The sequence below is a fragment of the Caloenas nicobarica genome, chromosome 5, assembly GCF_036013445.1.
Source record: "Caloenas nicobarica isolate bCalNic1 chromosome 5, bCalNic1.hap1, whole genome shotgun sequence".
Taxonomy (NCBI): domain Eukaryota; kingdom Metazoa; phylum Chordata; class Aves; order Columbiformes; family Columbidae; genus Caloenas; species Caloenas nicobarica.
In genome coordinates this window covers 49,276,232-49,296,994 of record NC_088249.1, presented here as the reverse complement: position 1 = coordinate 49,296,994, position 20,763 = coordinate 49,276,232, and the positions used below count along the sequence as shown (strand labels likewise).

Genomic DNA, 20,763 nt, shown 5'->3' with positions numbered 1-20,763 from the left:
TCTGCTGCAGGACAGTGCCACTAAAGCCACAACACTCACACCAACTGCTTTGCTCCTCAGGTCTTCAAGTCAGTTCTGGATACTAAATCTTCATGGTGGCACCGCCAGGACACAAGAGCACATGGCTTCAAGCACATCTTATGCCCATCCTTATCAATAGGCCCCTCAGAAGGTGCTGGGTCACCAGCCGATGCAGTGATCAATAGGTGGAGTGGACATCTCCTGTCTCTGCACAAACATGCCACACCACAACATGGCATGTGACAGCCTTGGTTAGGCTATTGAGACAGGGGGAGTTCGTTAGCAAGGGGTGGGGTGGCTGTTTCGAAGGTCACACACTGCCTGTACCCCTGAGAGTTATCACTGGGGTTAAAACAAGAAACCTTGACTTAAATGGTTTCGATGAAGCCCTCAGCGACTCTTACTTCCCACACATGAGGGCAGAACTTCTAAAAATTTTCTTCAAGCCCTCTCCACCACGACACAGAAGCTCCTTGCCCCATGCATGTACAGAGTCAAGTTGTGTTTGCTGCAAGACAAATTCACAGGTGCTTTTGAGAGTACTTTCCAGATCTATACCTAGAGTTTTGCATCTGCAGATGCACATGTGCAGACTCATCTAGCTGCTCCAGTTTCCATGCACAAAAACTCACTTATGCTTTCTTCCCTCTGCCCCTTTGAAATCAAAGATGAAAATTGTGAAGGAGTCTATGAACATTTGGAGATGACAGTCCTACCCATCACCCACTGATATGACCCTGGCTATAGAGAAGAGCTTGATTGCCAACAGTGCTGGCTGCCAGCAAGGGCTGCAGACTTTAAGCAGGCATGGTAGGCACAGAGCATTTTTGAAAACTATGCTGCCACTTTCTTCTTTATTTTACAAGATTAGATTTTTTTTGTGATTGCCATGGTCAGTGACACTGGCAAAAAGCCAATTTTAGGAGCCTCTTTAAGGACACAGGCACTGTTGTTGGGTGACATCTGACAGAAATCCTGCCTGCAGCCGTGGTATCACATAGAATCACATGCCACACAGTTTTAAATGATTTTTGATAGATTGTTTCCTCTAGGACTCACCAAACTGGGCAGTTTAGCTTCAAGCTCCAGACTGTTTTGTAGGAGAAAGTGGTGCAAGTATCACCATGACAAACCGAAGCTTTGGGACTTTATTTCTCTATTATTCTGTTGCCCTATGTTAAGCTGACTAATAGAGAGAAGACATAAACTAATTCATTAACTCATCATACAATTACTGTTTTATTAACTGATTTAAAAACATATATCTAGCATAGTAACTTAAAGTGGAAGAAAAAGTGACGATGCTTGGTTTCAGATTGCAACATCAATAAAGTTGTAAGGCACAGTCATTTGGATGAGCATCTCTCAGTCTGCAGTCGCTAAAACAGATGTTTTGAATCTCACTTGAATATAAAGCAAATGTCCTATTGAAAAAACAAGAGATTATTCCCTTATATTCCTGCCTTGTCTTTGCTGCAGCATTACTTAAAATTATTCAGTCATATGAAATTGGAAAGTCTATTCAATCTACAAAAACCTAGAGGTGACTCTAAAGGCACAGGCAGGGGATACTCTGACACCTGCTTGCAGAGATCAGCTCTGCTAATGAAATTCCAGTATGCAATGTTTATCCATAGGAAGGGAGAGAAATCCTTCCAGGTAGCTACAGAGCAAACAAACGTTAATATTGGGATGAGCCGCTCAGTCAACATTCATAGCAATGCAAGCAACAAGAACCTTGGATGCCTGTGAATGTGGTGAGCTCCTGTGGGGGCATCGGCTCTGAAACCACTCAGCCTTCCTGGGCTCTTCCTCGGGAAACACACCCGTCACTCACAACCCACTCCAGCCAATGCTTCCTCTCAAGCCCTTGGCTTTGTCCCTTGCCTGTCAAATATCCAGGTCTGCAAAAGATACACTGTGGGGCTGCTGCTAGGTCAGGTGGTTGAGCATGAGAGGGAATGCCCTGTGTCCCTCACCTCCTTCAGTCCACAAACTGCCAGCTCCATGCTGTGCTTGGTTCAGTGTTCCTGCCTGATGCATGGAGCAGGGCATGATGTGGGTGACAGGAAATACATTAGGATTTGTTCTGTTTCAGTGCATGAAGGCTGCAAAAATAACCACTTTTTCTGTAATAAGAGGTTGATTAGCTCTTCTGTTAATCAGCGGGTGCTCTTTAAAAAAAGCATTTCTGGACCAGCTGTAGCCTTAATTGAGGGAAATCAAGTCACTTGTTTGAACTTCTCTACTTGCACAGCTCTGCGTTTAGCTTGCAGAAGAAACTGAAAGATAGCACTGATCTTTCAAGACTGTGCTGTGTAAATGGCTCCAGCACATGCTGCCACCTGGGTATCTTCTAGGACTGGAGACTTTTGTTCTGAGATGTTATTGAGACAACTGGTCTGTCTGGCAGTGACTGCAGCACGGCCCTGGCAGTCAGAGGCCAAGCAGCATTCATCAGCCCAAACCTCTCAGAGGCTTTTGTTGATGAGCTGACAGCTGGCTGGTGGTGGTTGATCTCTCCAGAAGGGCTCTCATCCATGATGGGCCTGAGGAAAAGAGAGAAACACTGTGGTGAAATTGCACTCTAAGTATCTGCATTCTCCTCACAGCTCTGCTGTCTCCCACTCTGAAATCTTAAACAAAAGCTGCCAGACCTGGGAGCAGCACAAGGCACACCAACTTCCCACACAAGACATGCACTCTCCGCCTGTACTGCTCTATAATGACTACGTTAACTTCAAAATCAAGGTGTCGTGTCCCAACTCCTCAGTTTTGTTTCTTCAAAGAAGCAACACGATGCTAATCGTACAGTAAGTGGGTACAGAAATAACCATGTTTTGGTGCACGTGATACCTAATGCCTACTTTATTTTCCAAAGCTCCTTCTAACATGAATTAATATGTTTCAAGGGAAAAAAACCTGAAATGGATGTCAGGAACTTGTCCTGGTGTTTACCCAAGGGAAGTCTTGAACAAGCACCACTACAAGAGGTCTACAACAGACATGGGCATTGTCCCTGTGTGGGGAACACGGGAATGGAACAGTAAAAACACAGGAAAATTCTGGCTGTTAAAAAAATACAAAATTTTCAATGCTCAAGCTATAAGGAACATGAGAAAACGTTTCATTTAGCATTATATGTCAGCACAAATAAAAGGAGTTCTTTTTACAGAACAGGTAGGAGACTCCAGAGACAACACAGAAGTCTGCTTTTTCCTGCCATGAAGTCACTTCTGTTTTCCCCAGACACACTGCAGGCAGTGCTGCCAACAGCACACATACCTGGAACTTGTTGATCCAACAGCTGCTGGATCTGAAATAGGCCTTTGCTGGCTAATGCTCCCAGCAGGCTGGCGCTGCGCTTGGGATCCGGAGGCAGCTGGCACACCGTGTTGGCTTAGGAGAGCAAGTTCCTTGCCCAGAGGCTGGGCTGAAGTTTCTTGAAGACTCCTTGACTGGCAGCGCTGTGTCCACTGCGTGTCCTCTTCTTGACTGGGTATTTTTAGGTATCTTATCCGGTGGTTTCTCGTTTTCCAAGGTCTTGCTGCAACACCCATTACAGATGCAGGTGAAGGGCTTTTTGGAGGGGTCGGAATTAGACAGTGGTTCAGGCTGGAGAACACTGCACCTTCCTGAGCCTGTGATGAACCTGAAACAGGGGAAAGCACAGTGATTTACCAGTTCATCTTACTCCTAAATGATCAACCCAGTGAATGAAATGTTTTGGAGAATGCTGTGTAACGGAGCTGGGTGGGGAGGTGTGTCCTGGGGCACACAGAGATGCTGGCCTTGTCGAATTGCTTCCTCTGATAGTTGGGGGTTTGGGTTACTTGGCAGCCTCCCTTCCAGTACTGCTGGTGATGTGCCAAGTGCTAGAACTGCTCACGAGCCATGCACAGCTCAAGGGAAAGACCAGCTTACTCATCCTCCTGTTGTCAGGCAGGATCACATCTGCATCATTCCTGGCCGGTGTTTGCACTGACTTGTTTTAAACACCTGAAGACACAAGCCAGTGATCTGAAATTCAAGGCACATGAATAATCACAGATGAGTGGATTCACTTTTTATTTTTTTTAATCAGAGGCAGAGGTGTAAGAATAAGATCTTGAGATTAACCTTAAAATTACGAAGAGTGCCTGACTGCTAGTGAAAATATTGCACTATATGCAGGGCTACTATCTGGCTGTTCATATTTTAGCCCATGTAATCCTCAGGTGCAACAAACTGAGAAGAAAAATCTTGTTCCTGATTTATGAATGTAACATGCACGCATATATGCTTAAAACCATTCTATATATAGCAGGGATCCGATTCCTCTTGTCTATTAAAAGAACCAAATATATCTAAGCACCTGCTGTGCAAAGTCCAGGGCAGGAACACAATCTAAAGAATGTGCCACCAAAACCCAGGCCCAGAAAGTTCAGTGTTACTGTTCCTAACTGATGGGGATGCATTTCACTGCTTAGGTAACCACATAAATTGATATAGAATTTTCACTGAACAGTTTCCATCATACTATATGCTTTAAAAATGTCATAAAAATTTCATAGGGTTTTAAATTTGTTTTTAAGTAAAGATACTCCGAAAGACTGGCATGTCTGCCTCAAGAGCCTGAAATAACACCCAACAACTTCCAAAGGGTGCAAATTCTATGGATCTGATGCTGCAAACGCTTTTACATAAGAGCAGTTTTGCTCAGATGACATGTTCTTTCCTGGTCAGAGGATTGTTTCCGGCAACAAGTTCTTCTGTGAGAAAATCACACTGGGTAGGACACAGTTCTGAAGTCAAGTTTTAAGGCATTTAAATACCTCTCCAAATCTTGACACGGTCCCAAGTCACAGAGGTCAAGTGTATTTTTAACTGCCTTGCTGAATGAAGTCTATCAGTTGCTAAAGTTTTATCAGGTATTTGCTCTGCAAAACGTGTCTTTTAGTGACAACAGGCAAAGGCTACTGTGTTTGTGATTGGTTATTATGGCCAGCTGCTTGTGATCTGCGATCTGGGTCATCCCTGCCCCTGCCCTCAGGTAATAATAGATTTCAAACCACTCCATCAACCTTGTAACCAAATCCTAGCAAGTTTGGTTACAAGATGGTCAGATCTATGTCCAATCATTCACTTTTATAGTCCTATAGGGCATGACACTGGTACACTGTGAGATGTTTGGGGCATTGTCTACTCATTTTAAAAATATGATAATAAGAAATCATACTCAATCTAAAGAAATAATATTAAATCTAAAAAAGATCAGATTAAAGAGACCACGAGATCATAATCTAATACTTCTGTGGTCACTGGAAAATAGGCCATTCCTTTAGATTTTTCCAACAGCTTCTGTTCTTGTTAATGAGATATTGTTTATATTGCTGTTAATACACAGAGGCTTTGAATAGTTTAATTCTGTTTTTTTCCAAAATATATTATATTTTTCTAAATTTTAATAGATCCCTTTTTGCCCTTGAAAGAAATATAAAACTAAAACTCCTATGCTGATATTTATAGAGGCAAAAAAAAAAGTAATTAACAACAGAAATAGATTAAAGTTGTCCTTTTGTAAGCTCCTCTACTGGATATATATTTGGAATAATGATTATTAATGTTTCTAATATTCTTAAATATGATATTCAACAAGCAGTGAAGAGTGGGAATTCTGCTTTCATTCATGTAAATGCAGTTCTTGAGAGGTCTTTGGCTTTGTTCCTGAGTAGAAGAGCATGTTTGATTTTTAAACTTTTTACTGAATGCATCCCTTTGGTTGCATATTGTTCCAGAATTCCCAGTTGCCCAGTTAAACCGTAATCATTAGCTCAGCCATTATTTCCATCAATGCCAACGGGGGTAAAATATAGCTCAGTTGGAATAACAATATTATAGACCCATCTAGCACTGCCATAAATTAGTGACACAAGGTAAAAGACAGAGGCACATCCTCTAGACTTGATGCTAAGCTGGTGCAAGATCAGCTTGTTCCTCTTAATTCTACAGACCCATGCTGAAATATATCAACTGATGATCAACACAGCTGGCCACCATGTCCTGCTTAAAAACTGGAATGGATTACTTAGAGTCTGGCTCTGCAATGATATTTCCAAATTGCTGCTAGAGAGCACAGAAGCCACATCTCGTAAAACACTGCAGTTACTCATACACCTGTTTACAAATGGTTAGTAGTACATGTCACTACCTGAGCTAACCCTTCCCCAGAGGTTTAGGTCCGGTACCTGAGGAAGACTTGGAGAGACAGGAGTGGCAAGAAGAATCAACAGAAATTCTTTCAATGAGGTCCTCATCACTGGTCTCCCTCAACTCATCTTCACAGCTGTCAGTCAGGCGGCAGTCTTCACCTTCTTTCTCATCACTAAGAGTGACCTTCAGTGCTTGGGTGGCTTTTTCTTGCTGATCTGTTTGCAGGCAGCTGGACAACATCAAGTATCACACCTGTAGTTAGCCTTTGAGCTGTCAATATGCAGCCAGCCAAGTGCAGCTTGGCGTGGCCTCACAGGCAAACACCCAGACAGTGATTTAGCCACCCTTTGTGATCTCCCACTTTCCTGGAGATATGGAAAATCATTCTAAATGGATCAGCCATCTAAGCTGCCTGTGTCTGATTAGCTGAAAGTTTCCTATACACAGTGAAGAAAGCTCAGAGAAATAGAGCCATTTTTACTTCCAAAACAATCATTATCTGTCTATGATATGGGGGAATCTCAGCATGGCGTTATTTTCCTTTCAGCCTTTCATTTGGTTTGGCCAATGTCATGCTTGCAGAGAACCTCATCCACTTTCACTTCTTTCACCGTCTGAAAGCAGACACTGTCCGGGCTAAGAATGGCCTACCAGTTATGAAAAGTAACTTCCTTGCTCTTTCTAAGCAAGTGAGCCCACCCTGCCTATGCTGGTCATCAGCCTGCTCTAGAGAGAGGTCAGAGCTTCCTGCAGGTTTCTCCTCCCTTGCCCACCTGGCAGAAGCTCCAGCCAGGAGCACTGATAGAAGGATTGCCACCACAGGCACAGGAAAGCAAGAGGCCAAGACTATCCCTTGAAACAGCCTCCAGGTGGCCAAAGAGTTTATTTTATTACTACAGCAGAAAAAGATTGCCTGTTCTACTCTATGATAAGATTTCTCCTATGGTCTCACCGCTTGTGCTGCTCTCTTCGTACTCTCAGCTCAGAGAACACATCTTCCTGGTGCAGATCTTTTCCTCCTCCTCCAGAGCCATAAAGATTTTCTGTCCTCAGACTGCAGAGTTTCAAAGGGCTCACTGCAGGTGCCTACAAAAATGACAGAAGTTATCTTGATAACCTCAGGAGCTCTCCCCAGCTCTGTTTCTAGATTGTAGATTTTAGAAGGTATCAAGTCTGCTGTTACTCCTGAGTTTTCAGATCATACCTCACAATTCTTTTTGCTCTTCAGTTTTAAGAAGTCCCATGCTCCAGTTGCGTGCACTGTTACAGTTTGAGGAACCCAGAGTGGCAGTAACAAAAATGCTGATTTATATCTCACTGGTATGTAAGCCTGTAGCATCTATGCCAATGAGCATATTAAGACTAGTACCACAGAAATGGCATAATTCAGCATATGACCACAGTCCCCTTCCACAACCTAGATGATAAGACACAGTAATTCATGCGAATGTTCAAATTAGTTTTGGAAAAGCTTCCAGTGCTTGGGCAGTGGCAGCAGAGAGACAAGGGAGGGGCACATTTTTTCCAGTGGTACTTCAACATCTATTATCAGCATTAAGTGAGGCTGCAGACAATCCAGAGATGCAGGTGTCCCATGCATGCTGTTTCCTTGATTTAGCACAGCCTGTTTAAACGTACAACGATGCATCTATGCCGTGTTGGACCTCAGGGCCCACAAAAACTAACCACAATGAGCCAGACTGCATCGTCTTACACACATGGGTATTCTCTCACTAAGTTACTGCCAAAATGAGCAGGCTTACCTGCAGGGCTGGGGTACCACACTCTTGCCAAGAGGAATAAACTTTAGCTTTGTGTTTCTTTAGTCAACAGGAATGACCTTGCAGCATTAGCAATCTGATTATTTATGCCAACATCAAAGCCACTGCTGAAAAAAATACTTTGCTTAATAGCTGCTGTAGAAATACCATTAAATTTTGCAATCCTGCTTTGTGCTTTGCTCAGCCAGAATGATAGGAAATGCACTGCGAGCAGCCAATATGTGATTTTCATGTGTTCCTTTACAGCTGATAGTTAATTGCCGCTAGCACATGGGCACTTCGTAACATCAAGGCAAAAGACTCTATGTCCTCCTCAAGATGAATTGCATATTGGGTGGCTTTTGGGCTACAGAACACAGTAACCTGCCACAAGCCACAGCGTGAATTCAGTTTATTCCAGGATTTATGGAGGTCACCAGTCAGGAACATGAAGTATACAAGAAAAACATACACCTAGCTTTTGCCTCCTTGCACAAAGGGCCTTGGTGGGGTTTCCACATATAACTTGACTGAATCCTAAGAAAAAAGGAAAAAAGAAAACATTTTACTCCAGTGTTTAAAAAATTGTGTTGTCTTTGAAATCAGTTAATATCATTTCCCATAGACAGAAGGATGTAATATTTCATGGTGTAGGTTCACAGTGTCAGCTGGAATGGCCTGACACTGCTGCTAAGAGGCAGTTCTCTGTTTTTACCAGAATCTGTCTCCTGCTCCTGCCCTGTGTCCTCCACTGTGCTGGTGCAAACATTTGCATGGTCACATGGTGAGTCAGATCAGGGAACTGATCCAGACAAAAAGTAAATATGTGGGGTTTTTGTTTTGTTTTGTTTTCCTGTTTGTTTGTTTTGCTGGGTTATTTTTCAGCTGGATCTCAATCAGAATCAGATTCCCCATGTAGCTATGCAGATGCTCTTGCCAAAACAAGAGACAAAGCAGCAAAAGGGCAGGAAGAAGGAGTGAACATTGGGTGAAACTGTCCCTGTCAGTAGTGCTAGCTACCTACAGGTGTATGTGAAATTATGGTCTCATTCCCTGGCAAGCTGTACTTGGTTTCCACATACTTTTCCTAATGCACACTCAGCTGTTGACACTGCATTGCTTCATCTAGTTCATCATACTGAGTCCTACCTACAGCAAGGAGCTGAGGGGAGACTGGCACCTGAGAGCAGCAGCCCACAATTCTGAGAAGACAAACACTACCTTCCTATCTGTGGGCTGGTGGAGTTGCACCATCAAGGTCTTTCCAGGAGGCAGGGAAGGATGTCTTGGGAAGTGCCCAATATTGTACCAGAAGTGAACTCCCTTTCCACCCAGCTGTCCTCAGGAGCTGCTAACTTGGCAGTACTTCCAGGTGGCCAAGGAATGAAGGTACGCCTGTAGATCAGGTATGTGAAGTCAAGGAACTGACTCCTTTTGCTGAGGCACCCACCACTGGAAAGCCAAAAGAAAGTGCTCTTTGACAGCCAGCAATGCTGCTGCAGTATGAGACTGCACTACACATAGTTTGAGCACATGATCCAACAGGGAGTGAATGTGCATCACCATGCCTTTCTAGAGGACTGCCTTGGACCACATTCCTATGACTGAACAAGATGTGCCCAAGTGTGACTTAAGTGAGCCCAGCTAGCCTCATGTGTAGTTTAGAGGACTAATCCGGACAGCTTTTGATGAGGTGTGAAAGGCAACTTCAGCAAGGGAACATCATTGCAGTATAGGGCTGTCAAGAGAGACAGCAGCACATAATGCATGGGGGTGAGGGGCTGAGGTGGGGGAAGCCCAGATAACTTGCACCTTCTGCTGTAGGGTAAAATAAAGGAAAGCCCATGCTAGAGCAGGTGAGTCCCATGGATGAAAACATATGCTGAACCTGATGTAGCAGTGGCATGGGTGGGTGGTATTCAAAGCGCCCAGGCTTTCACCAGCAATAATAACATTCAGAAGAAGGTGGAGGTGTGGGAAAGAACAGGATTAAAAAACATACATTACCATGTGTCAAATCACTGGAGTCATCTTCTGGGAACAGCTCATCAGAAAGAAGAGGACAGCTACCGTACAACAGGTGGGCATTGCTAGATCTCCCTGCATCAGCAGACCACTGTGCAGTTCTAGGTCTGGAAGCTGTCAAGGGTCTTGGGCCACATCCAGACTGCCTTGCTACTGCCTCAAGATGTGGATCTAAGAAAAAGGTTTCACAAGGTTTTGTGCGAGGCTTCAAACCACACCATCACCATACACATATGGTGACTGCTGCTGCACACTTGAAGCTGTAGGGGACAGAAAAATCTGCCATTGCATTTACAACATGCAGGAATGTGTCAAGCCTAGGGACAGTGGGCTTTCTGGTGCTGCATGCAGTCCCTCGCGGCTGTCCTTTGCAGATGGCAGAACCTGGGGACCCCCAAAAAAACAAAGGTCCTTCCCACCCTCCTTTTGCTCCTGGGCATCAGGGACAGGCTGCTGGCTGAGGATAGGATCCAGGACCGCTCTGTGCTCATCACCTGCCTCTGATTTCCCCATGGGCAAGCCTGGATGTTTCCAGGGCTCTGCTACTTCCCCTGCCAGCATGCTTAGGGTAAGAGCAAGCTGCCTCTCACTTGCTGCCCACCTGCTTGGCGGGGGTAACCACTGCAGGCTTGCCACAGGTATAGTTCAAGCCCTGAGTCTTAAAATATATTGCTTAAATGCCCAGGCACTACATAGATGGTGACAGCCACCTTACCAGGGCTATTAGCCAATCAGGGCAAAGCACATACCAGGAGTTATGGAAATCTGGGAATGGCAGTGACAGATTTTTCCTGTACTGCCTCAGAAACAGATACTTCTCTACCACAGAAAGAAAGGTGAAAACTGTATTTTTGTAATGCTACAGGGCAGGGTGGATTTTACAAAAGCTAGAAAAGGCAGACAGGGCTTTGTCCTCTTACCTACCCAACCTCTGGCTGTCCTGGGATACAGCACAGCTGTAAGAGTAGCATATGCAGCCAACAACCCACAGGAAAGCAAATTTCATTGTGGTGCCTAGATGAACAGCGTGCTTTGTAAAGTGTTGAGCATCTACCAACTCCACAGTGGAGCAATCAGCTCTGCAATAATATGGCCATTTCCTTAAGAGCTGAGTGTTAGGAAATTTAAAATATCTGGGCCATAGTTGTTAATATAAACCCATGAAATACACAGTGCATGAAGAGTAGTCGAGTCAACTTTACTATAGGAAAGAAAAACACATGGTAATGTCTAAACCTGACCATATGAGCTCATCAGTTTAGAGCTGAAGACAAGAATATAAGTCTGGTTACACTAGAAAACAATAAAAATTCACAGTTTTGTGCTCTGTCCTTACTGTTTCAGTCAACCCACTTTAACTAGTTTTCTGAACCATAGCTGATGTTGTCAAAGCAGGATCACCGAGGGATCAGATTTTAATGTATTTTTTCCCTACCATAACTGCTATTACAATTAATGATTTGGACCAACTGGGATTAAATAAATGACAAACTTATGTACTTATTTCTAAACAAACTAAATTTTTAATGGAGTACAGTTGGCAGGCAAACCACAACTGGAGGGGCTGGGAAACCAACTGCATTGCCCACACTAATGGGAAGCAACAGCAGCAATTATAGGAAGTACTTGGTAATATTTAATGGTACTTAGTAAAGTGCATGTAGCATATGTAAAAGCATGGACATCTGAACTATAACCAAGGCTACAGGCATGGGGACAACAGATTTACTTTCAAACCATTTACTCTCTACTAATGAATGTAATGGATTTAATCACAGAGGCAAAGAAAATGGAACAGATCTATTACAAGACCACTCAATCTCAGTTGCTAGGGTGTTGCTACCATTGAGAGGTGGTGACCAAATTGCCTTTCCTATTATGAAACTAGAGCAGGAAATCCTGCTACATCCATGCTACATGGGATTGACTGCTACCATGGAAAAGGCTGTGAACAACTGTTATTGAAACATGCCTTTCCAAGCTTTGCTTCTTCCCATCATGCAGAATGAATGCTACATACAGACTCCCAGCTACTGCTAGATTTTCTTGATGCTCTTGAAGTGCTCTGCATTTTTCTGATATTGATGCCCAGCTTAGGACAGCTTTCATTTATATCTGCGCTGTGCTGAATTCCAGCTTCCTCAGTTCTCATGTGAAGAAGACATCTTTTGTCCCTTCACTATAATTAAACGTTGGCTTTGAAGAGGCCAGCTTGGTCTTCATCTTTCTTTTTCACACATCATAACCTGTAAAATAAACGCTGACAGGAAATCTGACATACCTAACCATGAAATGTCTCCAGTTAAACCACCTTCCTTGATGGATTCCTTGATAATTACCCAATCTTCATGCATCTTCTTGGAATGAAGGAGAGCAGTCTGGCTTGCTGGTATTTTGTCCAAATACTCCAAGTGGGGAATGAGCTTTTTTATTTCAGCTCTGTAATTATAATCTGGCTCCTGGAGAAATTGAGAAAGCAGTCAGTTGAACAGTTTATTTAACAGACTGTGGACTTCCACCACCAGCACAGCAGCGTTCAGTTTGTATGACTACCATATAACTTTAAGTGCCTTCTATGAGGCAAACCTATTCATCCCATTCAACAGAAATAAACACAGTCAGGAGTTTAAATTCGCTGTGCTTTCTCCTCACATAATTTCTACTCAAATTAATTGTGAACATGTCCTGAGCAGTGCAAACTCATGTCCCTCATTGAAAGTCTCCTTTGCTGTTTACCACTGACAATTTTGGCATTTGTCTTCATTGTATTATATATAATGTACAAAAGCATAGAAGGCCACTGATGTGCATGGAAAGCCCAAGCACCCTCAGTATTTGGCCAGCCTCTCTCCTTGCTTTTGTGATTCTCTGGTTGCTGCATCAATACTCGGGTGATACAAATACTTGAAAACACGTTATGAGTGTTACTACACCTCCTGATGGAAAAAGAAAGACCATTTCCATGGATGGTGTCTTTAGGCACACCCATAAACCTGCTACAGCGAATGAACTACACTGATTTTCTGGAGCAGTCTTCAGGGGTACGGTGTGTCATTTTATACACTGTTAGAAGCGATGGCTTACTGCAAAGTACATTTTCTTCTGCAACACGTTGCATGCCAACAGTAGGTGCACAGAATGCTAAAATGGACTGCACTTGAGTTTCTTTTCTGTGTGCTGGAAAAACAATGCGATTGCACATGGAATCAGTGTGACAGCCATGGGGGAAAGCACAGGTGGAGGCCCCTTCTGCATGCGTGGGTGGAGCTGACATATTATAAAATGGTTCACGATCACATGCCAGTGTCTGGGACCTCTGAGCAGAAAGGCCAATCCAGAACAGTTACAACTATGTCAGAGCACACTGTGAATCGGGCTGTTTTGGTGGGTTCCAGTGGTAGAAAAACACCTTCATGTGGCACTTTCATCTTTGGGAAAACAGCATTACCTCAGGGCTGACTGGGTTGTGCTGCTTTGCAGTGGAAATACTTTTGGACAAAATAGTCTCAGATTACAAAAGTAAGCAAATAGTGATGGCAATGTTTTCTACTTCAAGTATAAAGCAAGAGTCGACTGCTAGTGGCAGAATATGAATGGACAGCTACCTACAAATCAGTTGCTTCATCCAAATAAACGTCATGCTTTTCAAGACATTGCATGGAATATTAGAAAACCCCACAAAACCTCATTAAACATGGAGTTGTCACAAATGGAAATCTTTCTGTGGGACTTGGCTGGCTGTATACTCCCTATCCCCGCACAATGCAGTGCTGAGGCTGGGAGAGGGAACTCACAAAAAATGCGTGTTTGTTGTTGTTAAGAGGCAGACACTAAATTTCTCTAACTAAGCCTTTAATCTTAATTTAGCAAATGAGTCAACCAATTGCCATGCTACCCTGCACATGTACTCCAAACAGTGTCTCGGCTACAGCCAATTTCCAGCCGTGTCCTGTTGGAGAGAAGAATTGTGTTATGCTCATGTTACATTACTATAACAGGGGCTGCAGAATTTATCATCAGGTTTTTGCTTTTGATCTAGATAACAGGGAAAAGATGAGCTCATCTGGAAATCAAATCACAGAGAGCAAACAGGCTGTCTGAAGAAAGAGCAGTAAATTTAGCTGGACCATTCTGTAGATTAAAAGTAAATAAATAGGAGGGCTTTTACAGAGCTGTAGCAAGGGTCAGATTAAAAGAGAGAGCTTGAGGAATTAGAGCTGGCCAGCTAGGGCACACCAAAGTAAGCCCACATCTATTCTTTTCTATATTTCAGGTGGCTTTTCTATACCCTGAAGAAGTACAAATATCATTTGAAACCAAGAAAGCGACAAAGCCCATGGAGAAGCTCTTGGCAGGTGATGGCAGGGCCAGTTTTGTAACCAACCCAGGGCTGCGCAGCTTACCAACATGGAGAACTAGGTGGGAGAATACAGCGAACTTACAGTCTGCCTCTTTCACAGCTCAGTGTAAAACACACCATTGTGCAGACTGACTCACCAAATTCCAGCTGGCATTTGAATGCAACTACTTGCACAGGAGTAGAGGCAACCACTCAATGTGGAGAAGAACAGTAGAGCACAACCCCACATACCACTCCTCTTTGAACTCCCGTTACGTGACGACATGGAGCAGCATCCCAAGGACTGATTTCCCCAGCTAAACAAACCAAGGGCAATCTGACATTTCTCCATTACAAGTATATTTAAGGACAAAAGATGCCAAGTGAAAACTATGTGCTCCAAAAATACCACTTTCATTGAGCAGGAATGACAAGGAAGTAGAAACAGACTTTCTATGCTGTTGGGATATACTGCACCATTTTCATGGTAAGAAGCTATGATAAAGAAGTGACAGAAGTTTGTCTCCATGAGAGTAAAAGAGTAAGTATGCATGCTTTGTCCGTCAGAAGCAGGCAATGCTTCCTTACTGTAGGAATATGTTTTTTCCTCTCATTATTGCATCTTCAGTAAAGGAGAAGTGTTGATGGAGAAAGCATTTTGGTTATACAGGGTGTTTAAAAAAGGACCAAATTTGAAGTCACTATATCTTTGAAAATGGGTCCATCTTTTTGAAACACCCTGTAGTTACAAGTGTGGGCTCTGAAGTATACTTCTACCAGTTCAAAACAGAAAGGGAAATGTATAATATTTTATTTTGGATTCCAGCGAAAAAAATTATGATAGCTAAAGCGCCACCTTCTGTGGTTCCTTTTGCTGAGGGTTATGATCAAGCCAACAATTACATCTGAAAAATGCTAATAACTCATGAATCTGAAAACAAACACAAAAGCCCAAAGACAGATATCTAATTGACACATTGCAATTGGCACATCTTGTAAGCAAAATACTGGCTACTTTCTAATCTGCTGCAAGATCCCTACAGGCTAGAAGGATCCATACAGCTGGGGTCCATGCTCTCCTTGGTATTCCTTTCAGATGCTTGTTTGCACTGCAAACTGGGAGAAGACAGAACAGCTGTCTGGATCAGAAAAGCTGATTTCTAGCTTAATCCCATTCTCACAGGTAAGAAGGAATACACTGCTAGGAAACAGGCCTGAGTCTTTACTAGCACTCCTTGTATTTCACTTGTGCTCATCTTTGAAACAATACCCATGAGAGGACAAAATCAACAGAAATGGGAAATGCATCCCATGTCATCACTCAGAATGATACAACAGGAAGATGCCGAAAAATTTCCCATTTCCAACTGGAACTAAAAAAGCACTGCCCAAAATTAACACAATACGTGCAAACCAAGTTCTCACCTCTGCAGATTCTGCATTTGGCTTTAGACAAATAAGGTTGCCCTCAACTGTCAGGTGGCTCAGCTTGCAACAAAGTCCCAGGTACTGCATCTGGTTTATGTCCTCAATATCATTCCCTTCCAGGTCCAAAACCTCAAGATGATCCAACCAGGTCAGCTGGCTCAGGTCAGAGATATTGTTATAGGCTATGTAGAGCTCCTCAGCAGAAGGAAACAGAATAAATATGTAAACCACAGGCTTGCACATGTAACAGTCAAGCTTTGCAAAATATTTTCTTATATTTCAAATATCACATGAGACAGCATGAAATTAGCATGGGAAGTGAATATTTTTCAAGTGTGGCTGTTGCTGCCTTAAATAACTAGGGGTAATATGGCAATGAATGCTATGCTGCATTGGGCATCTTCAGGATCAGACCTGAGAGTTACACCTCATTTAAAAAAAATAGTGTAGTGTCTTTTGAACTAACACATGCAATTCAAGGGATCCAACCAGACTCCTTTAGAAAAACAAAGGGTAAGAGGAGAACAAAGATTACAAGTAGAGTTTCAACTGAAGATAGTTTTGAGATTGTCATTTGGCAGGACACATCTATACTTACTTTTAGAGAGCTGCAGGAAGAGATGCCATCTAAATCTGAGAGCCCACAGCGAGCCATCCACAGGATGTGGAGATGGGACAATGTTGTTCCAAGATCCCTTATAAAAGAAACAATTCCAGCTCTTATTAGAACAGAAGAAGGAACTCGAGACTTGTTTTCATTTTCCTAAGACTAGGCCACTGCTACTTCCCCCAAATCTCACATTGTTTACAAGAAATGTCATTAAAATGTTCACCTTCAAAGGTGTAGGATTATACCCCTCTCTACCTCTCTCTCCCACAGACATCTTCATTCTTGTATGACAACATGTCGCCCCAGTTCAGTTTGATTAAGATTCTTCCAAGAGCTGCATCATGGTAATTCTGTCATAAATTGCAGGTAATAGCTAAAAATTAAGTCAGGTTTGCTTATGCCGGCATCATTTGCTCTGTACACATAACCCAAATTAAAATATCCAAACTGACTGCAAAGTCTTCTCACTCTGTCCTCTCATGGAGTTACCTTTCTTCTGATTTTGCAGTTGAAAGGAATAGCAGTCTTGCCAAATAACATTTTTTGAATGAGCAGAAAATGATAATCCTTTCTATCCTATTTTCCTACCCTTTTCCTACCCTTTTCTAATATAAATAAGGGATTATTGGTATGAATTACAGACTTTCTGGTCCTAATCCAGAAAAGCACCTACTGACCTGCTTAACTCCATGCATGTGTAATATCCCACTGACATTGCAGCAGTGCATAATACAAATATAATGTAAAAGGCAAAAATGGTGGCAAATCAAATTGGGGACTTAACCTTCTTCCATCTTTGGTAACATTAAATTGCATAACACTTTATCAAATCCCAAACCAACCAAAAGCACAGTGTTCTCTCCTGTAGCCATGATATCACACTAACTGAATAATAAAGAACTAAACACTGGCAAACTAAATACAAGGACAGTTTATCAGAGGAGGTAGAGACTTGCATGGAGTTCACAGAATCACAGCAACGGTTGAGGTTGGAAAGGATCCCTGGATATTATCGTGTCGAACGCTCATGCTCTAGCAGGGCTAGTTGCCCAGGATCACATCCAAACAGCTAAAATAGTCCTTAAATAGAGATTCTTGGACTTCAAAAATGTGGATTAGCTATCTTATATAATATACATTTTTATAAGATACATTATAATAAATAATATATACTTTAATGCACTGTCTAGGAAAAATCACAGAAGATAAAAATAATATGGTTATGGGGTCCCTTCTGATCTTGGAATAGAAGTAACAGTTCTCTTGAATGTCTTCTCTTTATTGATCATGGGAAAAAAGAGCAGCTTTGCACTGCCCTCTGAGAACCTCCTGCAGCTTTGATGCAGCTTTGCAGAAAAAAACCTCTATAGCCAAATTGCCTGCTTTAGGGATACTGCACAGCCGGCCAGTCCAAGTGGTCAGGAAGGAGTGCTTTTACAAGTGGGGATAGGTGTGTTCTTGTCTGTGTTTTTTGTTGTTTCTCCACCATCTGAACGCTTGGGAAGGGTCATGTCAGGAGAAAGGAGACTGCATAAGGCTGAATAAAGGATGGATGCAAGGAAAAATAACCCCAGATGCCTCTCTTCTGTGATTTGCCCAATATAGGGTTGAATAGGAGTTCCCAGGGTGAAATCAGGAATTTTCACCCTTCTGCAGCATTGTTTGTCCACAGGTGTCATTCAGACCCATCTCACTTCATCCATTCTCTACCACTGCAGGTCCCCCAGGAACTGGGTGCCTCTGATCATCTCTTCCCTGAATGCTGCAGATTTAAGTAAACTCATGATGGATACACGATAGAATGTGTTTACATAATGTTTTATAGCCTTTGAAGTACCAACAGTGCAGCTGACCTAATGGCCTCCACTAAATTTTGTGTACCTAGGCTGCTTGCTCATACCGACACAGGACGGATGCCACAAGGATAAAGAAAGCCACACACACATGGAAACTCCCTTCATACATAAAAAATATGGTTTCTCCTGCAAACATGCTGCACGGTTACTTTACTTCATCTCTTAGCTATCAGAGCAAGAGGGAACACCTGCCATTGTGTCACTGTACCTATGGCCAGATAAGCCCCTAAAAAGAAGGAAGTTTGTCGCATTTCTTTCCAAGTACTCATTCAGATTTGCCTTGCCTGGAGGATTGTGATGTATGTCATCACATCCCCAGCCTTGCAGAATATCTTCCAGTGACTATTTACATCATGCATATTTTATACATAAAACAAACACCAGTTCTAATGCTTCCTTAAAGAACAGATGCCTCTCAAAGTAATATATACAGAAATTTATTATTAGATTTGCAAGCCGTGTGCCTATAATAAGAAATAAATTAAAATTAAATTACTAAAGCAGAACCTGCCATCAACCAAGGCCAACATATCCATAAACACAAATATGGCATTAGGAGAAACGTGAAGGAACTACATTGCTCATTTCATGACCTACTTCAAGCACTGATGAGTTTTTCAAATTCCAGAAGTTTGGTGCAGGATTTTCTTTTCTGTAAACCACTGAACACAGGTAAAGGAAAGCAGTCACTCTCATTTTTGTACCGTCGAAACTATTGTTTCTGATAGACACTCTGTTCATTAGGCCAGCAAAACTGAAGACAATCCTAATCTGATTACTTTACATATGGTATGGTAAGGTATGATTCATGACTGTTATTTTTATTTTTTCTTTGTCTTGTACTTCCTAATGGAAGGTCTTCTGCCACAGAAGGATCTTTCAGTAATATGTTTGTTCCTACCATTTCTCTGCCAATATAAAGGATGCCAAAACAAAGTAATGGATTAATTCCCATGCAGTTTTCACACAAGATGCTGAGAAGAAACAGCTATCTCCCCTACTGCTAAACCCTTGATTACTTTATGCATTGTGAAGAAGCAATCCCCTGCTCCTGCTCAGAGGTCAAGTGTTCCCAGAGTTAAATCATATTTGCCTCTGTGTGTTATGGTTTTTAATTCCAGTGCTAGCTATGGCTAAACCCAGCGCACATGAACATGGTTAGTCACTGCTCACACCATCTGCTAAGTCACACACAGCATGTATTCACTATGTATTATTAGGTAACAAGCCTTCAAGCATTCTTTTCCTGCCGACACCATCAGGAGGAGACACCAGTTTAAATTACTTCTAAAACCTACTTAACTTACTCTTCACAATTTAAGCTGCCAAGTCTCAAATCCGTTCCAGTTTCATTCATGGGTTGCAGCTCTGACTCTCCTACAGTGCAGGTAGCATGTTTAAGGTCAATACTAATCAAAATTGATTAGTATTAGTATTCCAGACAACAGAATTAGGTTGTACATCCCATGTCCTAGGTACTTGCAAAATGAAAATGCAGAACTGCTGCATGTTTGAAATGCAACCCAGTGTTTGATAACAGGGTCTCATTATCAAAAAATGCTTATGCAGACACTTCAGAAAAGGAAAAAACCATGGAAGCTAATGGGAAATGGTTTCTTCTGAGGCTAAAGCTGGCTGTCCCACACTCACCTTTAACCCATGACACAAGACACTAAGAAAGCATAAACTTTGTTGCACTAAGTGTTTGGTATCACTTGGCCCACTTTTGCTCTCTATTTCAGGAAAGGGAGTGAGCAAGCCAAGATATTTTCGCCCCTGCCCCCCAAGAAGATCACTCTAGCTCTTATGGAGAGCAAGTGACTGCTGTTCTTCCTTCTGTGCTACCATAGATGGGCAGCAGTGAGGAGAAGAGGCAAAAGGACTCCTTCCTTCGCTGTGTCCCAACTGCAGAACTTCGCTGCAAGTTAAAGCCAGGAACAAAGTTACCCTTCCTGACTCTGGGGTCTTGCTAACTGCTGGAGAACCTAAAATTCTGGGTCATGCCGTCACATTTTGGGCCTGCAGATCGTTGCTCCTGTGTCTGTAATGAGTCATCTGCAGTCAGAGATGTTATCACAGCAAAGTACATCTGCAAATACCGGGTGTTTCAAAAAGATGGACCCAATTTCAAAGCAGTATATTTCATGATAGCAACATGTTAAAATTACACAAAAAATTACAAATGCCCTGGGAGAAGCATCAAGTGGTAATCATTTGAAACTCTATGCCCCATCCTTTCAAGTGGTAAGAGCTTCATTCATGGGCCCTTTGTGGTTGCAGAGATTACAGTGGTTTCAAATCGGATCCATCTTTTTGAAACACCCTGTCTTTTATTCGGTAACTAGCAAGCTAATGTTTTGCAAGCTGCGTGAATCCCGCTGCAGCATCAGAGAAAACTCCCTCATTAATTACTACACAGATAATTGCCCCTGAGGGCATGGCTGCTGTAACGTAAAACAGCAACTTAAAGCAAGCTGCTCCCAACAACCGCATGCACCTGCGTTTCTGAAAATACTTCTGAAATACCCCGGC

The 20,763-nt window shown here is 42.6% G+C and overlaps 1 protein-coding gene across 3 annotated transcripts in view; it reads right to left on the bottom strand.

Annotated features, from left to right (window-relative positions):
• Positions 1-1,294: 1,294 nt before the first annotated feature.
• The window catches only part of LRRC56 (leucine rich repeat containing 56), a 68,330-nt gene continuing 48,861 nt past the window's right edge, over positions 1,295-20,763 (bottom strand). For all 3 annotated transcript variants that reach the window (XM_065636207.1, XM_065636208.1, XM_065636209.1), the window contains 9 exons: positions 16,364-16,460; positions 15,763-15,960; positions 12,280-12,457; positions 9,981-10,169; positions 8,446-8,510; positions 7,166-7,299; positions 6,249-6,442; positions 3,307-3,673; positions 1,295-2,570 (listed from right to left, as the gene is read on the bottom strand). In XM_065636207.1, coding sequence (XP_065492279.1) covers positions 2,378-2,570; positions 3,307-3,673; positions 6,249-6,442; positions 7,166-7,299; positions 8,446-8,510; positions 9,981-10,169; positions 12,280-12,457; positions 15,763-15,960; positions 16,364-16,460 — 1,615 coding nt within the window. In that variant the 3' untranslated portion in view covers positions 1,295-2,377. The remainder of the gene's footprint in view (positions 2,571-3,306; positions 3,674-6,248; positions 6,443-7,165; positions 7,300-8,445; positions 8,511-9,980; positions 10,170-12,279; positions 12,458-15,762; positions 15,961-16,363; positions 16,461-20,763) is intronic.